The 18,981-nt window shown below is 41.8% G+C and overlaps 1 protein-coding gene across 1 annotated transcript in view; it reads left to right on the top strand.

The window, feature by feature from the left end:
- The first annotated feature begins 974 nt into the window (after positions 1-974).
- Tdrd3 (tudor domain containing 3) overlaps positions 975-18,981 on the top strand; it is a 134,080-nt gene continuing 116,073 nt past the window's right edge. Inside the window, exon 1 of the mRNA XM_055609717.1 lies at positions 975-1,787. Coding sequence (XP_055465692.1) covers positions 1,747-1,787 — 41 coding nt within the window. The 5' untranslated portion in view covers positions 975-1,746. The remainder of the gene's footprint in view (positions 1,788-18,981) is intronic.

The following is an 18,981-nucleotide window of genomic DNA, read 5'->3' on the forward strand; positions in this document are numbered from 1 at the left end:
TTATTCCACCGTCATTGGCGGATTAATGATTCTTCTCTAGTTTTGTATTTATAATCTGGTCCACTTCTTTAAGAACCCTCTACCCTATCTCATTTTCTGAGGTAGGGTTTCTTGTAGGCCAGGACAGCCTCAAACTCATTATGTAGCCATAAAAGACCTGGAATCACCCATTTTCCAGCCTATACCTCTAGAGTGCTAGGATTTCAGACATGGGGTATCATATACAGCTTTTATTTTTTTGTGGTACTCAAAACGCATTCATCGTTAAAAACTCAGCATAACCTTATTTTAATTTTGTGATGCTTTTAGTGTAATACATTTCTCCAGTATTAACCACACTCTTGAAGCCGTTTTAGTATTTTGTGCCACATTTGGCCTGAGTCATAAGCACCTGCGATGGATGGTGACTTCGTACTGTAGCACACTGAATGTGAGAACAAGGGTAAAGGTTACTCATTCAGTGGTTTGGTCACTGGGACATTATACTTCCCACAGTTATAACTGCAGGTTCAGGGAAGATTAGGTAAACTGAGAAGGTGGTGCTCGGGGAGATTTCCGCTAAGCTCAGGTCACTTAATATCCTTCTTTCTCTAACTATCAAGTTGCTTCCAAGCCTCAGGGGCGGCTTTTGGAGTCTCGGTCCTAAGTCTGGCTCCGCGACGGTGACAGCAGCGGACACAACCACCGCGGCGGGCTGCAGACCGTGTGGGGTTCCTCAACAGTCCTTAACCCCGCAGAACCACCGGACGCACCCCTTCCTTTCCCTCCCCGCCCCCGCCCCCGCCCCGGAGGCAAGCGGAGCAAACTTTTCGGAAGCGCTCCCGGGCCGGCCGGCGCACCCTCCCGACTCCTCCTCTCTGATTGGCCTGCGTAACTCCCGACCGCCCAATCGCGCTCGGAGCGTCTCGGCGCAGACCGGTGACGTCCCCGCGCATGCCCAGTCGACGGGGGGGGGGGTGGGAGTCCGTCGTGCATCCCGGTCCTCCCCGCGCGCGGCAAAGGGCACGGGGTAGGGCGGTGCCAGCCCGGCTGGGTGCCGGTGCCAAGGTCGCTGGGCCGCGCCGGGGCGGGGGCTACGCCCAGCAGGGACGGTGACAAGAAAAAGCAGCCTCGTCGCCCCTGCCCGGTTCCAAAGCCAACGCCCCCTGAGTGCAGGGTTAGGGTGTCCCGCTCAACCGTCCGCCCGCCGGGCTCAGAAGGGGCGCGGGGGCCGCTGTCTGAGGAGTCTCGGCCGGCCGCAGGGCCAGGTGAATGGAGCCGGCCCTGATCACAGCCATCAGCTCCGGTGCAGAATGGGCTGGGCCGCACCGCCCCGAACGTGGCCGTGCTAGCATCCTCCCCCCAAGCCGCCGCCCGGGCCGCGGGCTCCCCGTCCCGCCCCGTGAGGCAGCCCCGGCTGCCGAGCGCGCCTCCACTCCCTAAGTGACCGAGCGGCGCGGCGGGAGGGACGCCGAGCCCAGCGTCCGGTCCCCGGGCCCGGTCCGCCCACCTCGCCTCGGCCAGCCCCGGGCCGGCCCGCCCTCCCGCGGCCGCTCGCAAAACGCGGCGAGCGGAACCCGCACGCGGAAGCGCCCGCCGCACTGAGCATGCCCAGTGGCTCCGTCGGAGGAGTTCTTGTTCTTTTTCTTTTCTTTCTTCTTTTTCCTCTCTTTCCCCTTCTTTTTCTTTTTCCGGGTCTCCGCCAGGAGGCCCGTCCCCCGGCCCCCACTCCAGACCCCCGCCGTCCCCGGGCCTGAGCAGCTAACTATGGCCGAGGCGCCCGGCGCCGCGTTGTCCCAGGCGGGTTGGTAAGTGGCGGGTCGCGCCGGCCGTGGGGCTCGGGTCGGGTCCGGGGGAAGGTCGGGAGAGGGGCGGCGGGGACGCGGCGGGGACGGCGGGCGCCGCCGCCCCAACCCCCGTCCTCTCGGGGGCCCTCGGGGCCGGCTCCGCCCCCGGCGCCACGCGGAGCTCGCCGAGTCCCCTCCACTCCCCTCGGGGCGGCGGCCGCCGCAGCCCCGGAGCGGTGGCCCGCGGGGAGGGAGGGAGAGCGAGGCCTCGGGACCGCGGGGAGCGGCGGCCGCCAGGCCTCGAGCGCCTCGGGGACGCTGTCGCCGCGGCGGCCGCGGGAGGCGGCGGCCTGCGGGAAGTTGGCGGGAGCCGGGAGCCCAGCCCCGTGCGGCGGCCGCTGCCCGCCCGCTGCCCTCCTTTCAAACTACCGCGGCACGGCGGCCGGAGCGCCGCTGCCCTTGCCGCACGCTCAACTTGGCGAGCGAGCGTCCGGGCTACTCTGTGCGGGGGTTGCCCCTTGGAACTTTTCTGGAAGGGAATGGCGTTGGTCTGATTTCTGAAGGACCTTTCGTGTTCGTGGGTTTCTGGGTGCATCTGAAAACGATGAAAAAAAAAATATTCGAAATGAAACAGTTTCTGGAATTGCAACCGTAACAGTTGTAAACATCCAATATAATTCGGTGTCGTTTTTCCCGGTCTGGCATAGATACCTTCTGGGCTGATGGGTAGGATTCAGGATGAAACATTATTTGTCCCAGCCTTAGGAAAACTATTACAGTGTTAGTAAACCCTATAGAACAGCTTATAACTAAGATAAGTGGGCTCTGACAGATGTTGAAGAAAGGCTTTGTAGATGGAGAGTTAGGAAAGTGCCTATTGTTTTAGAGAAAGGACAGTAGAGCCCAATGGTTTTTGGAAGTAGGAAAGTGTTTGAGGATTAAAACCAAGAAGGAGGGCACCAGTTCCTAAGGGGTTGCAGTTTGTTTTTCATCGTAAAGTTTGATCAACTGGGCAGTGTAACCACATGGTGCTGTGAAGATTTTGCTACTGACATGGCAGGCTTTTTTTCCTACCCTACTTTATAAGTTCCAAGATGAAGGCAAAGAATTGTTAAGTAACTTTGTCCCGGGACGTAGCTAGAAGAAAGTGGTTGAAGTAAATGTTGATCTAATGAGGCTGGGCCAGTCCATTTTATTATCCTCCCATTCCATCCCATCCATCCATCCATCCATCCATCTATCTATCTCTATCAAGCTAATAAAGTATAGACCTCTTCATCTCCCCATCACTGGTACAACAAATTGTAAGTTAAAAAAAATTCACCTCATTCAGTTTTATTTTATTTATTTATTTTTTTACTGGAATGCCTCCTTTTATTCTCTTGATTTTTACAAGGCTGTCCAGAAAAATCTTAAGTCAGTCTTCATTTCATGTAGCCTACGCTGGCCTTGAACTCATGGAATTGCAAGTTTGGATCACACCAGGGTTTACCTCTACTTGAGTCTACCCCATTCTTCGTTACACCGAACCCTACTCATATAAACTAGCAATACCCCTTTATTTACAAATACAGCTTTTTGGATACTCTAGGAAGGTTCATTACTTTATTGGCATCCTAGATTATTCCAAATTTGCCTTCTTTGTACTCCTGGAACTCCTTAAGGGCAAAGGACCATATCTTACTTTTCTGTGGTATCTGTAATACCCAGAAACATACTACATTGTAGGGTCTTATTAAGTCAAGAGTTGACCTTGATGTGGTCCTGTCAGTCAGAAATGCCCAGAGTCTTCCCTGCTTTATGAGGTTGTTACAAATCTCCAGCAGTGGTTATTTGCCACTTTGTGTATTGCAGTTAGCTTTACATGTTTCCTTCCACCAGTTTGTTCTGCTTCGGAAGAGCCCAGATAGAGGTGGTGATCATTACAGTTGGTAGATCTCAGTGACTGGTAGGAACTTCCTGTAGTTCCCGGCCCATGTTGGCCAGTCAGAGCTGGTACTAAGGAAGGCATGGGCTCCCCCAGTGATGTGGCTTATACTAGGCCTTTAATTAAACATTTACCGTGTAACAATTAGAAGTTCAAAGGGTTAAACGGACAAGAGTGCTGGGAGGAAAAGTTTAGGCCAGAGAACAGCTTTAAACAACTCCTTAGAGTTCTGACATCCAGATTTCTTTTTGCTTTGGGGTTGTTGTTGACACTAACAAAATATTTTTTGGACTCAAGTGTGCTATGTACTGAAGTAGTTGTAGGTCTTAAAATGAAATGCAAAAACACCTGCATTTTTATTAATCTGTTTTATGTAAAGTAGAGGTTACAAAAGTAATAGTAAATGGCTTATGCTGGTAATGTGATCTTTAGGGGGATGCAGAAGACCAATTTATTCAAATTTATAGAGTAGGTTTTGAGTATTTTTTTTTTTTTTTTAAGTCTCAGATGTTCAGTAATATCCCAGACAGATTCAGGGCTTTAAAATATAAATTAAGTAGTATTATACTCCTACCCCCCCCCACAACCGTAGCTTGTATCACAGAAGATTAGGTTTCATGGACATCAGTGTAAATGTTTTACGGGTTTCTTCAGTGAAGTGGTTTTTCTAAATATCTAAAATGGCAGTTTGGTTCTCTGTAATGCTTACAGAGATAAAATAACTTCATTGAAGGGATTTGTCTTTATATTTGTATAGGGAACAATATTAATCATATCTTGTTTTTTATCATTCATCTTTAGAGGGAATTGTCTGTTTCTACTTACTGAACACATCCACATTATGTCTTTGAATCTTTTCTTATTTTTTAGTATTTTGAGTCTTTTTTATTATTATCATTTATTAAAATTTATTCAATTTGTATCCCACTGTGGCCCCCTCCCTTCCTCTTCTCCCCGCCCTCCCCTCCCCTAGTCCACTGATAGGGGAGGTCCTCCTTCCCTTCTACTTGACCCTAGACTATCGGGTTTCACCAGTATTGGCTGCATTGTCTTCCTCTGTGGTTCAGCAAGGCTGCACCCCATCTCCACCCCCATCCCCCAAGGGAAGGGGATCAGAGATTCTGTTACTGAGTTCACACCAGAGAAAGTCTCTGCTCCCCTTACTAAGGACCCCAGTTGGAGACTGAGTCTATGGGCTACATCCTCTCCATGCATTGTTGGAGTATCATTCTCTTCAGGGACCCCCAGGGCTCTTTTTTTTTTTTTTTTTTTTGCTCTGTTGGTGTCCTTTTGGAGCTCCTGTCCCCTCCAGGTCTTTCTGTCTCCCCCTTCTTTCGTAAGATTCCCTAAACTCTGCCCAAAGTTTGCCTGTGAGTCTCAGCCCCTGCTTCAGTACCTCTATCAGTAGAGTCTCTCAGAGGCCGTCTGTGGTAGGCTTCTGTCCTGTTCCCTGTTCTCCTGCTTCCCATGTCTATTGCGTTTGTCCTTCTGAATGAGGATGGAGCATCCTCTCTAGGGTCTTTCTTCTTGTTTAGCTTCTTTAGGACTACAGATTTTAGTATGTTTACCCTATATTATGTGGCTAATATCTACTTATACGTGTGTATTTTTTAGTATTTTTGCATGTGAGGCGAATGTGCCTGTTATATGCATACATTTCCGTGTGTGGGTGCTCATTTGGAAGCCAAAAGAGGAGTCTGGGTATCCTGCTCCATCATTTTTTTGCGGTATTCCTTTGAGATAGTTTCTCACAGAATCTGGAACTTGCTTATTGGTTTTGGGTAGCAAGCTCCTATGGCCACCACAGGGCTTTACATGTTCCTGTGGTCTCACCTACCTTTTTATGGGTTGATGGGGATCCAAACCCAGGTCTCTTATCTGAGCCATTTTTTCCCCATTCCCTATCCCCCTTCCCTTCCCTCTTCTTCCTCCTTTTAAATGTCAGGAGAATGTAGTCATTGAATTTATGTTTGTAACACCATATTGCCTATAGAATTAATGTTGTATAATTTATCTCCAGTGTGAGGGTGAGAAAAAACCCAAATCATATAGAGAAATAGTTGCCTCAGTTCTAAGTAGCAGAACCAAGAATAGAGCTCAAATATTCAAAATAAAAATTCAGTACTTATTTGTAGTGTGTTATGCTTCTTTTCATTTAAATGGTTAATTAAAAATAACATGTTGCAAGCTAGCTTGGTGTTATGTGCTTGTAATGCTAGCCTGGGCTTCATAATTAGACTGTCTCAGAAAAAAACCCAAGCCAACAAACAAAAACAGGATTAACCCCTATATTTAAAAATGGAATTGTTTGCTGTTTTTTTTGTTGGGGAAAGCTTAGTCTGAGGAGTGGTTATGTCTTAATGAAAGAAATACTTTTAATTGGATCACATAGACTTAACTTTTGAGGTCTTAAGAATTTCTGAAAAAAAAAAACACAACAAAGCACTATATTGCATGTTTTGTTTTCTTCAGCAGTTTAGAGTTGAAGTTCTATAAAGTAGCATTAGACAGGGTGTTTTTTAGGCTGGGTGTGGTGACTCACAGCTTTATTCCCCTGATGGAGCGGGAGGATTGCTGTACATTCCAGGCCAGCCTGGGTTATAGAGAGACACCTTGTCTGGAACAAAACAAAACAAAACAAAACAAAGAAAGTGAATTATGTTTTCATTTTAAAAAATATGCAGTTTTGAAACTCAGAACATTAATGGCTTTATCACAGAGTGCTTCAGGTATCTGTTTGTGTGTTTGCTAGGATGGAGGAGATAGAGTATGGTGTCAGATCCCTACCTAGAATCTCACCTTTCCTTTGGGTCGTCTCACTTTGGCTGCTGCCACCACTTGGGCATCTTCTGTCTGAGTACAGTCATAACTCATTTGTGTCACATTTCAACAACGAATATACAGTAATTGGCTGTGGTGCTGGAGGAGAGCAACCACAGGCTAAAGAGTGAAAATGGAAGGAGTGCAGTGTAGATTACAAAGGGAGTCTTTACTCTTCCTGTACATCTTGCCTTGTGGTAAAGCAACTCTCAGACATATTTCTGGGATTTTAAACTCCTCACTCTTCCTTTTTTATCCCATCACATAAAAGCTTCTCAATAGCCTTATTAATTATCACAATAAAGAGTGTAATTGTCATTTTTTCAGCCCACCCTCTGTGCTTTATTTGTTTGTTTGGTTTCAGTTTTCTCAGAAATACACTATTCCCCAGGAGACTGCTGGTGAATGACCCTCTCAATCTTTCGTGAAAAACATGTTTTTAATAGCACAGATAAAACCCTTGGTAGTAGTGTCAATATAACTCTATATTAGTGCTAGTATTTGCATAATAAGTTTATGAAAAGGATATTAGGAATTTTTATTCATCCATATTATTCTGTAGCGACTGTTACATGCAGCTATACCTGTACACAGTATTGTATCTCTTCCTCCTTCCCTCTACTTTCTTCCTTTTTTTTTTTTTAAACATGGCCTCCAAGCTGATCTTGAACTGGGAATTTTGCTTCAGCTTTCCTAGGGCTGGTATTATAGCCATTTACAGATGTGCACCATTATATGAAGCTTATTGTAGTTATTTATGAGGTTATATTCAAGTTCATAATATTTTTCTTTCTGAAATTGTGAAATGTGTTTTCTTCCTTCTTTTCCTTTTTGTTTTTTTAAGGCAGAGTTTAACTATGTGGCTGTGGCTATCCTGGAACTCACTCCATAGATCAGCAGGTTGAGCTTGGACTCCCAGAGCTCCACGTGTATCACCATTCTGAGTGCTGGGTTAAAGCTGTGTGCCGCCACACCTGGCTTATGAAGTGCATTTTCATTACCACTTTGATAAGAATGTTCTTGTACTCTTTTGGGGAGGATAAGAATAACATCTTTTAGATGCTGAAGAACACTAGAAGAAAGCAGTCACTTTTATTTGGTTTTCAGGAAGGCTTTATTGGAAACACCTTTATTTATTACCATTATTATTCTTAGACAGGTTCTCACTGTGTAGCTTTGGCTACTCGCCTAGAACTTTCTCTGTAGATCAGGCTTGCTTTAAACTCATAGACATGTATCTGTCTACCTCTGCCTCCATCTTCCAAGTGCTGAGACTAAAGGCTGCACTACTATACTCAGCCTGCAGACAGCTTCTGCTGTAAGATATTTCCCACTTTAGTGCACATTGATAACCTCTCTCTAGTTTATATTATTTGTAGAGTTAAAATGTTGAAAGGGAGCATGCGTTTGTTACCTTTCTGTTCTAGAGTGCTTCATAGACTTTTCTGCTTCTATTGATAGTGTAAACTGGGTATTTCATCAGACTTTTCTGATTATAAGGTGCTGTTTGCAGTCATTTTCTGGTGACTAACCTATAAATCTAGTTTCAGCTGCCTGTAGGCTTGACTGCCTCAAGCATGAAGAAGGTCTATAAAGAAACTTGCTGCTTCAGCAGGTTGAAAATAAATTTATTCTTTCACACAGCAGCATTTGCTAAATCAACTAAAAACTGCATAGTAACAGTTCAAGAATCATAAAAATAGCACATCAGCTTACTTTAGCTTATGCTTTCTCATTCTGACAAAAGATTGGCACATTGGTGATTTATATTATACTTAAGCCCTATCAGTCTTTTAATATCTACAGTGTATAGATAGGTGAAGTACACTTTACAAGATTTGTACAATAAATAGACTATTCTAACAACAACAGAACATTTTTGATGGAAAAATTTGAGAAATGCTTGTGAACCATAGCACAATGAAGAAAAACAGAAAGGGGAAAAGAAATATGTGATAATGTGACATATTAAGAAGTTGTCAAGTCAAAGATGCAGAGAGCAGAAAAGAAAGTCACCATGATGGAAAGGAAGGACTCACAGCTTAGTATGTACTGTAGCATCAGTCGGTCTATCTGTGGTGGGGTTGGGGAAGAGAGTAAGAGTTTTATATTACCTTGTAACATTTGTTACAAAGCATGAAAAAGGAAGTGGTAGGAATTGATTTTAGTTTTCAGGCTTACATATGTGAATCAGAATTTAGTTTTTATGGGGACTATTAGAAGATTACCATATTTTGCAGGTGGTTGGGTCATGAACGAAAATAAAATATTTGAATTGTGAGAAGCCTTTGAGTCATCTGAATAAGATGTTTGCTAGGTATTAGGAAATAGTAATCATGTTCTTAGGAGTGAAGATGAGACTAGGTATATTAGATGTGTAAGTGTTCCAGGTGATTGAAACCACTCGGGACCAGGGAAGTAGGTATTAGCATTGGGTCAGTCAGCTCTCTGTTGTTGTAACTAAAAATGATGTTGGGCTATATATTATTTATTTGCCCTGTGACTATCATGACAGTATTATCTAATCCATTATCAATAAAACAATAAGACATAGATACCCATTAGGTTTTAATATAGCCTTATTATCTTGGGCCGGGCAGATATTTCTACCTATACTTTTTCAATAACCTCACCATTCACCTCCCAGCTCCCATATAATGCCATCTGTCTTAACCATCCTCATCTGGTCTACCTTCCATCCATAATCCCAGGACACTTGCTTATATTTTTCATCTTGGTGTTTTCTTCATGCTGTTATATTGGAGTCCTTCCTCCAGGCCCACATGGTTTCTTTACACTAACCCACTGTCGTCCTTCCTCCTCTCGTCCATTCTTCTCTTCTACTTGTTTCCTGAGATTTTACTGTCCTCTAAAGCCTGGGAACCTTAGCCATGCCTATCCCAGTCGGCCCTTCCCAGGTACAGGCCGTTTAATCAACCAGTCAGGTATGTATTAGCAGGTTTGCACAACAAGGACAGGTATATCCAGGGACTAACCAAATCTTGAGGGCAACCACCAGAACAACCCCAACAGCTCTCCTTTGTTGAGACAACAGTACCCAGTAGATAGTGTACAGGAGGAAAGACTTATTTTGACTCATGCTTTCAAGAACGGCTGTTTGACAGTAGTTTGATAGGGGCCGGGGTAAGGAGAGAGAAGCCAGTCTAGGAACAAGTTATATCTTTCTAAGGGACATTTTTATTAACCCACACCTCCTTACTTGGCCCTACCAACTTGGTTTCTGCTACTTTCACTGTCTGTTATAGTCCATTTGATTAGGACTGGAATGAACTGATAATGGATAAATGAACTGATAAGATCAGAGTTCCCATCATCCATTTACTTCTTCAAAGACCTCATCTTAGACATGACTGTTTTGGGTTCTACACCTTTAATATAAAAGTCTTTGGGGACATTTTAGTATACTGTAATGGCCATATGTAGCTACTGAACACTTCCAGTGTGTCCAGTCTAAGTTCAGATGTGCTGTAAGATGCACAGTGAGTTTGGAAAATTTAGAGTAAAAATGTAAATTTTACAGTATTTTATTGTTTACATAGTGAAATAATATTTTCAGTATATTGTATTAAATATATGAAGTTAGTTTTTTCTACTTCTATTCACTTTAACATGTGACTACTAGAGGGGCTGGAGGATGACTCAGTGGTTGAAAACATGCACTGCTGGTGCAGAGGACTTGAGTTCAGTTCCTAGTACTTACAGCAGGTGTACAGCTGCCTGCACGTTGCGCAGCCAGTTCCGGATGGTGCAGCCCTCTGGTGGCATCTGCTCCTCGGTGTGCATACCCACACATTCACATCTTTAAAGTAGTGATCTCTGTTGGGCAATACTGATCTGAGAACCAACCTCTGAATGAGAAGCGCTGTTGAGCTACTGAGAAATTTCAGCATTTTTTAGAGGAGATTTAGCCTTTAAATATTGGCAGGTGGGGAAAGTGCTTTAGAATGCATTATAAGGCCATTCATTTTCTAACAGAAAAATGGGCATTTATAGTAGGAGTTCTGTGATCATGTGTTTGATCAGTATTATTTTATTGATTTATTAACATTAGATGCAGTAGTTTTGAGACATAAATAACCTAAAAGTTCTTTAAAAATTTGCCCTTTACACATGATCTAGATATAAAATTCGAGTAAAAAAATTCAAATGCAGATTCTTCAGAAGGCTCTGACATGAAGACTGTACTGACTGAAGATGCTAAGAGAAGCACGCAGGGAGATAAGTCATCAGGATCTTTGTAGGCAAGCCTAATGACCCAAGTTCGATTCTGGGGACTCACATGTTGGAAGGAGAAAGGTAACTCCTGAAAGTTGTCCTTTGACCTATGTGCTCTACCGCCATAAGTAAATGGAATAAAAATAAGTAGAAAAGCACTTGTAATTTTACTAAATTCTTGGGACTGATTTTGTAGACCTTGGAAATTAATTAAGGTGAATTTTGTGAAATACCTAATATGAAACATTAAATATTGTTGGAGTAAAGTCAAACTTTACTTAGAAAAATTTATAATTTATAATTATAAAATATAATTACAACCTTATAAACTTCTGAAAGGAGAGGATCAAGTATAAGTTGCTCTTTTGTTAACTTGAGTCATGAGCAACAGAAAACACCCTTCATTTGTTGCTGGTTAGGATAGGAAGCATGTGCAGTAGGCTTCTCTGTTTCTACTTAGTTCCTAGGCCTCATGACAGCAGGACAGGTGACTGCCTCTGGTGATGGCAGTCCTGAGGTGGTATAGGTTATCAGATGGCAGTAGCAGGCTATGTATGCATTTGTGTCCCTTTCTTTGTTTTAGAAAACTGCTGGTCATATGGAGGTTTCTGCTCTGATAACCTTATTTACTCTACTCCCCTTCCACATATGCTTTTCCTAAACACTGTGTAATTGTTCACCCTCTAATACTTCAGAATGGAGATTAAGCTCCGACATGAGTTTTGAAGGGAAAAAAGAAACCTATTGAAAGCCTAGCAAATGAGATTTCCGCAGGATCATATTGATTTGACTACTTTAACTGTATTTTCTTGGGGTGGGATGAGTAGGATTAGTACACAGGATGTCTGAATCGTCTTTAGTTGCAACATTTTGAAGTTGAGCAAGATGAGGACATAGCTTTTCCCTTGTTTTGGTTGCTATTGGCAGTTTTTCTATTGACTTTTTCTGGTTGTATTATTTTTTTTTAACCATTTATGTCTTTGTTCATTTAATTAATCAAATTCATCAGAAGGCTTTATTGTTTCTTTGAAAATTCAAAATTGATTTATATTGGAGGTTTTCAGATACAAATGTTAAACACATTATGGCTGTATGGATACAGTAAAATTTTAGTAGTTGTCTTTCTCCCAGCCCTACATACTTGTTGGTGCAAAGTAACCACCTAAAATAACAGTTGACTTTATGGGTTTTTGTTGTTGTTTGTTTTTCAAAATAGGGTTTCTCTGTTTAACCCTGGCTGTCCTGGAATTCCCTCTGTATGCCAGGCTGTCCTGCACCTCAGAGATCTAGCTTGCCTTTGCCTCCCAAGTACTGGGGTTAAAGGTGTGCACCACTACCCGGGTAGTTATTTACTCTGTAGATGAACACATTTTTATCTGTCTTTCGATGCCCCAATTACCGGAATGGTACTCACTAAATTTTCTAGCAATTGTGAGGATTTTGCAGAGATGGTTAAAGACATCCTTATATAATTACATGTATCCTCAGAGGTTAAAGAGCACTGATTGCTCTTCCAAAGGTCCTCAGTTCAATTCCCAGCAACCACATGGTGGCTCATGACCATCAATAATGAGATCTGGTGTCCTCTTCTGGCCTGCAGTCACACATGCAGGCAGAACACTGTATAAATAAAAAATAAATCTTAAAGAAATTGAGAGTATAAGATGGGATTTATTTGCTGTAACGGAAGACAGTACAGTGTTGAATATATGTTAGCAAGTGTGGGATCATGAGATATACTTAATATGTAAATGATCATGACACAAACCACAGTCTGGCTCTCTTAAGAGGGCACCAGAACTTTGAGTTTCGTTTACCCTTACATGAATATATTTATACTTACATGAATACATTTGTGAATAAATATTTGCATTGATATTACTGCATATGCAAAACTGTCAGGCACACACTTCTCATGTTTAAAAACAATGGCCTAGGCTTAGGTTTAGCACTTAGCAGAGTATAGAGTTCTAAATTCCAGACAGCTTCCCCCCTGTCTTGAAACAGCCCAGCGATCTGGGACAGTTCTACCTTGTGTTGTGGTCACCATGTTGTTTCCGCTTGTGAGCCACACAGTGGTGTCTAGTTATCACTTGGCAGCCTGTCAGTATGGTAGACTCCAGACACCTGCGCATTTGTCTTCTGCAGTTTAATGGGGCTCCCTTGGTGATTCTTTGGCACATTAAAGTCAAGAATATTGTAATTATTTACATGGGCAAAGCCAAGTAGCTGTCATGTCTCAGTTTCAAAGGGAAGTGTTCTCAGGAAAGGGAAGGACAGAGGAGAGCCACAGTGTTAGTTCTTTGATGGTGAGATGACGCATGTCACATTCTTTCTTTTTAAGAATTTTAATATCATGTCCACCTGAAAGACATTCTAAGAACTGTGGCCTAGCTCAGCGGTTCTCAAGTTTCTGTCAACTTAAAATATTTTCAGTGTGTCATAAATCAATGACTTGCAAATTGTACAACTGTGAGGCAGTGTTAAGTTGTTCTAAGATTTTGTGCTCACCCCGGTTTCTGTACATGTTCCATCACCCAGCAGTAAGAGTTTGTGGGTTGGAATTGATTTGATCTGTGGCTCATGCTTGGAGCCGTTCTAGTCTACCTAGAAACAGAAATTTTGAAACTTTTTGAATTATGTTAAATTTGAGTAAATTGGTAGGAAGAGAGAAAGCCCTACTTTGGGGTGGCCTTTTATACTTTTTGATTTAATTTATTTGATATTTATAAAAATTAAAGGGATAATCCCATGCTTGTAAATGACTCTTCAGCTTGCAAAGCATTCTCCTACTTCATATCACATTTCACAGTAATAAATAGAAGGTAGTATATTTGCATATGCTAAGGGATTATGAATTTTAGTTGTGGTTCATGTCTGTAATTTCCATATTTGGAAGCTAGGGGTAGCAGGATTAGGAGTTGAAGGCTAGCCTTAGCTACTTATCAAGTATGAAACTAGTCCTGCTATATAAAACCAGTTCAAAACTGACAAATAAATGAGTAAGTAAATATATCTATATAGATTACAAGCCTCACTGTAGAGACCTAGTATGATTCACCAAATAGTAGGTATCTGTGATGTCTTTAGTATTTCATAATTCTTTATACTTTTAGTTATGAATTAATATTAGTTCACATTTGCTATTATGAAGCTTACCTGCCATTATATTGACTACCTTTGACCTTTTGAGTTAGTCCTACTTCAGCATGTTTTCATGGAAAATAAGACTAAGCAGGATTATAGGTGGTTCTTTCACATGTGTACCTTATTGTTAAAGAGTTTTCACGTATAAATGTGTTGCAGGAGATTTGGTCCCATTGTGAACTGTAAAACCCTTTTTCTTGTTTGGTGTGGTCCATCCCTATCACACACCTTTAATCTAAGAACTTTCTTTTTATTGTAAGCAGGTGATTATGGTATGGTTTACCCAGCCTTAGGACACAGCTTTAATTCAAGAGCTTTCTGCACACAGGATTTAATAAAGTTAATCCTAGGTCAAGAGGTAGAGCAAGAAACCAGCTGACAAGGATTAAAGAATAGGAGGGACCTTGAGTTAAGGGGTATTTAAGACAGCGTGGAGAAGTAGAGCTTTTAGCTCAAGCTCTGGCTTTAGCTTTGGCTTCAGTTCCTCAACTCCCTGGCCTTTTGGTCATTGAGCTAGCAGGCCTTTGGCCTTGGGTTTTTTGGCCTTTTCCTCCTGGGCTGTCAGCTGAGCTAGTGAGCCTTTTGGGTTTTTTTCCATCCAGACCTGAGCTGAGAAGGAAGGTCAGCTGGGTGCTTTCTCTGCCTCTGTGACCTAGCAGGTTTTCACCGCAGTCTTTGGCTCCTCAGTCTTTATTGGTAAAATAAAATGGTTGGGATTTTGTTTTTGTTTGTTTAAACAACATACATGGAATTGTTTATAATTATTGGTGATGCTTTAAACAAACGTATATGGAAAATACATGTAGCTACAGGTTCCTATGTGTCTAAGATATACTTTCCTATTTTTTCCTTTTATTGAAAGTAGATTCTTTTCTCACATAATATATCCTGATTATGTGATTATATTTTCTTTCTCTCTACTCCAAGTTCATCCCTATCTCTCCTCCATCCAGATCTGCTCCCTTTTTTCCCCCTCACTGGAAACGAACAGACTTCTAAGAGATAATATTAAAATATAATAAAACAAAATATAATAAGATAAAATAAAAGCTGTCACACTGAAGTTGGACAGAACAAACCAACAGAAGAAAAAAGCCCAAGAGAAGGCATAAGAATCAGAGAGCCATTTTTTCAGGAATCCTATAAAACTCTAAACCAGAAGCGGTAATATATATATATATACACATAGGGGCCCTAGTGCAGATCCATGCAGGCCCGGTCCATACTGCTTCACTCTCTGTGAATTCATATCATACGAGCTTTCCTCATGTTTTCTTGGTATCTTCCATCCCTTCTGGCTGTTAAATTTGTTTCTCCTCCTCTTCCATTGAGCTCTTAGGGGAAGGACTTGTTGGAGATAACCCACTTAGGGCTGAGCGATCCAAGGTGCCTCACTTTCTGTCATGTCTGGCTGTGGGTCTCCGTACTTGTACCCATTTGCTTCTCTGATGATGGCTAAACAAGGGCTTATCTATGAGTATGGCAGAATATCATTAAGAGTCATTTTGTCACTATATTATGGGCTGTCTACCTTAGGTTCTTGGTCACCTCGGCAGGGTTGGGTTTAGGTTCCATCTCATGGAATGGGCCTTCAGTCAAATCAGGTATGTTTATGGTAACCAGTAATAATGGCTACTCCCATAAATATTGTGCCACTACTGTACTAGCATATCTTGCAGGCAGGACACCATTGTAGATAAAGGGTTTGTGGCTGGCTTGGTGTTTACGTTTTTCTTTTGGTAGTATGCAGAATACAGCCTGAGGAATACCTTTCTGTAAGAGATACTTTCAAAGTGCATGACAGGCTATTTGGCAGAATATTTTTGCTATCTTGCTTGTTGCTGTTATAGCCTACCTTGTGTTCTCTCTGCAGGCTCTTCCTTAACAATTTCCAGTTTATTGTTATTATTATCATCATCATTATTACTCTTCTTCTTCTTCATATGTCCATGGTTAGAACTAATTACAAGTAGGACTGACAAGTAGGAGAATTGTTCTTCAGAGCCCATGCTTTAACCACGCTGCTTAAGAAATAAATATTCCTGCTTGCCACCAGGGACCTTATAGTCAACAATGAGTATGTGGTGTAGACCCAGGCTGGCCACTTGCACTCTTCCTCTCCCAAGTCCCAAGACTGCTTGCCAGGGACAGCCCCCTTATCTCAGCCCATCTCCTTCCCTTTTGGACTCACAGATACCTGGAATCTTGTAGCTAACACATAAGGATTTCAAGGGTAGAGAGATAGAGTATTGCAGTACAAAGAATTAAAGCAGTACAGGAAAGATTTAATAAGGAGCGGATAGAAGGGCAGGGTACACAAGTGACTATGGACACCACAGATATTGAGAAAAAATAATAAACTTTCTACTGTACAACTTTCATAAAATATATATGCATGCTTATATAAAGAGTTTAAGTGGAGTTATCCTATATCAGGGCAACAGTGCCCCTACTAAATATCCCAGGATAACAAATAAAAATCTCAGTGAGATGAGATGAGGGCAATAATACAGATTAGTAAGCTGCAAGTATTTGATTGGAAAGCTCAAGGACTTGCAGCTTTGTCAATGACTTTTGAAATGGTCCACTGATTTTAATAGAACCTTTCCATTATGTCCAGGCGTTGATATAAATCTTGTATTGCCTATATTTTATGTTTCTATCAAAGGGACACATTTAGATGCTTTAGAAAGCCTAAAACAGAGGTAATTTTTTTCCTGAAATGTTTTATTTAAAAAGAAAAAATTAAACATGTTTTTGACAATTTTATTCTAATTATTCTTTTCTCACATCTTTCTCCGATTTCTTCCACTACCATCCCTTCTTTACGCATTCCTTTTCTAGACTGATGACTTTTGGTTTGTTTTGTGTTCTATTTAGTTTAACTAGAGTGATCTGTGTGACCATTGGATTAGAACTTACAAATACAGGAAAACATGTGTGTGAGCTTGGAAAATAAAATTAAAACAGCAGTTCTAGCCAGGCATAGTATAGTTATAAAACATAGTTCTAGCCAGGCCCTTAATAATAGCACCAAGGACATGGAGGCAGAGGTAGGCTAGTCACTGTCAGTTCCTGGCTGACCTGGAACAAACAAAACAGCAATCAAAAACCAAACCAAACCAAACTAAACCCAAACACCCACCAAAAACCAAAAAACTAAACCAAACCAAACCAAACTAAACCAAACCAAACCAACCAACCAACCAACCAAAAACACCAAAGAGAACTGCCACCATTAATCCTGAATGAAATGTAGGTGCTTGCTTTTAAACAGTGAAACATATTTGGTAGTCCATCGTATTTATGTTTGTCTTACTTGAAATCATCAGAATGCTTATTAGAAATTGAACTCAAAGAAAAATTGTTTTTGATTTGACAAAGGTTGATGAAGTTTTGCATCATCTTACTTCTCACATCCTTTCCCTTTGAAGATGCATCTCTCAAACTTCCAGGATCACTAGTTTTATCTTGTAGAGATCTGTTCACTGGGATCCATTACACAATTTGCATTTTTATTATCATTCTAATTATAGAAATTATGGTAGTTTCTTAAATGTTTACAGTAAAAATTCTTGATTGAGGCTGTAATTAACACTGATAACAAGCAAACTTACTCTTTTAATAAATAGAATCAATAGTAGACAGATACTATTATTGAAAAAGCTAGGTCCTGAATTTACTATCTTAAGCAGACTGTGGTGGTTTGAATAGCCCTAATAGATTTATATACTTGAATGCTTGGTCATTAGAGAGTGACACTACTTGACAGTGATTAGGAGATATTGCCTTGTTGGAGTAGGTGTGGCCTTGCTGAAGGAAGTGTGTTATTGTGGATGAACTTTGGGGTTTCAAATGCTTAAGCCAGGCCCAGTGTTTCTCTCTTCCTGCTGCCTTCCATTCTGGATATAGAACTCTAACTGGTGTCAAGGCTGCCATGCTTCTAACCGTGATGACAATAGACCAAACCTCTGAACTGTAAGCAAAACCGATTTAAGTACTTTCCTTTATAAGAGTTGCCATGGTCATGCTTTGGTCTATTGACTAAGATAGAGTTTGGTACCAAGAATAGAGTATTGCTGTGAGCGGCCTGACCATGTTTTTTGTTGGCAGAATGTGGTCTCTGGGACTTTGGATTAGGAGCGCAGTTAAATGGTTTAAGCGGGGCTTAGTGGGCCATACTAGTGGGAGCAGGGAAGGTAGCAGTGCTAAGAGCAACATAGATTAAGAGGTTTCAGAGGAGAAGAATTTTAGTTTGTGGCCTAGATACCTTTTTTGTGATATTTTGGCAAATGATGTGGGTGCCTTTTGCCACACATGATTTTTGTATGAAAAATCATCCTTAGGCTGAATTGAAGAGTGTTGGTTTAAAGGTGTTGGCAGAGGAGACTTCAAATAGTCTATTTTTGACTATGTCAATTGGTTATTAGTAGCTACTTTTATGTAGATCTATAATGAAAAGGAGCAAGCTGAGCAAGGGAGAATACAGAATGTACAGTTTGAGGAGAAAAGGGGCATGAGGAAGTATAATGGGTCCAAATCCTATGTTCAAGGAGATAAACAGGTTAAAGAATGCCTGATACGAAAAGGAGTAAAGGGAGTGGTGACCTCAGGGCAAGACCCCACACAGCAAAGCTTCCAACTTGTGAAAAGAAATTAAAAAAAAAAAAAATTAGGATGAAGTGTGGTGGCATATACCTTTAGTTCCCAGCACTTGAGAGGGAGAGACAGGTGGGTTTTTGAGTTCAAGGTCAGCCTGGTCTACATAGCAAGTTTTAGGACAACCAAGCTTAGGTAGTGAAGGAAACATTGAAAACAGAAAGCTGGTGAAAATGTATTTGAATGAGGGAGTCATTTTCCAGCCCCAGCAAAGCAGCAGAACTTGGCAGCTTTAGCCACATGATTATGTCTTTTGAGTCAAGGGTCAAGGACATAAGAAAGGGGTTATGTAATCACCTTCTGCAGCTAAGTCAGGTATGTGTCAGGGGTGTTTCTGCACACACGGCCCAGAGACGCTGTTGAGGAAGTTGTGAAGCTGAGTTCTGGATTGCCTTGGAGTACCTGTTGAAGTATTATTAATATTTG

This window comes from Psammomys obesus, unplaced genomic scaffold (assembly GCF_907164565.1).
Source record: "Psammomys obesus unplaced genomic scaffold, mPsaObe1.curated_primary_1811, whole genome shotgun sequence".
NCBI lineage: Eukaryota > Metazoa > Chordata > Mammalia > Rodentia > Muridae > Psammomys > Psammomys obesus.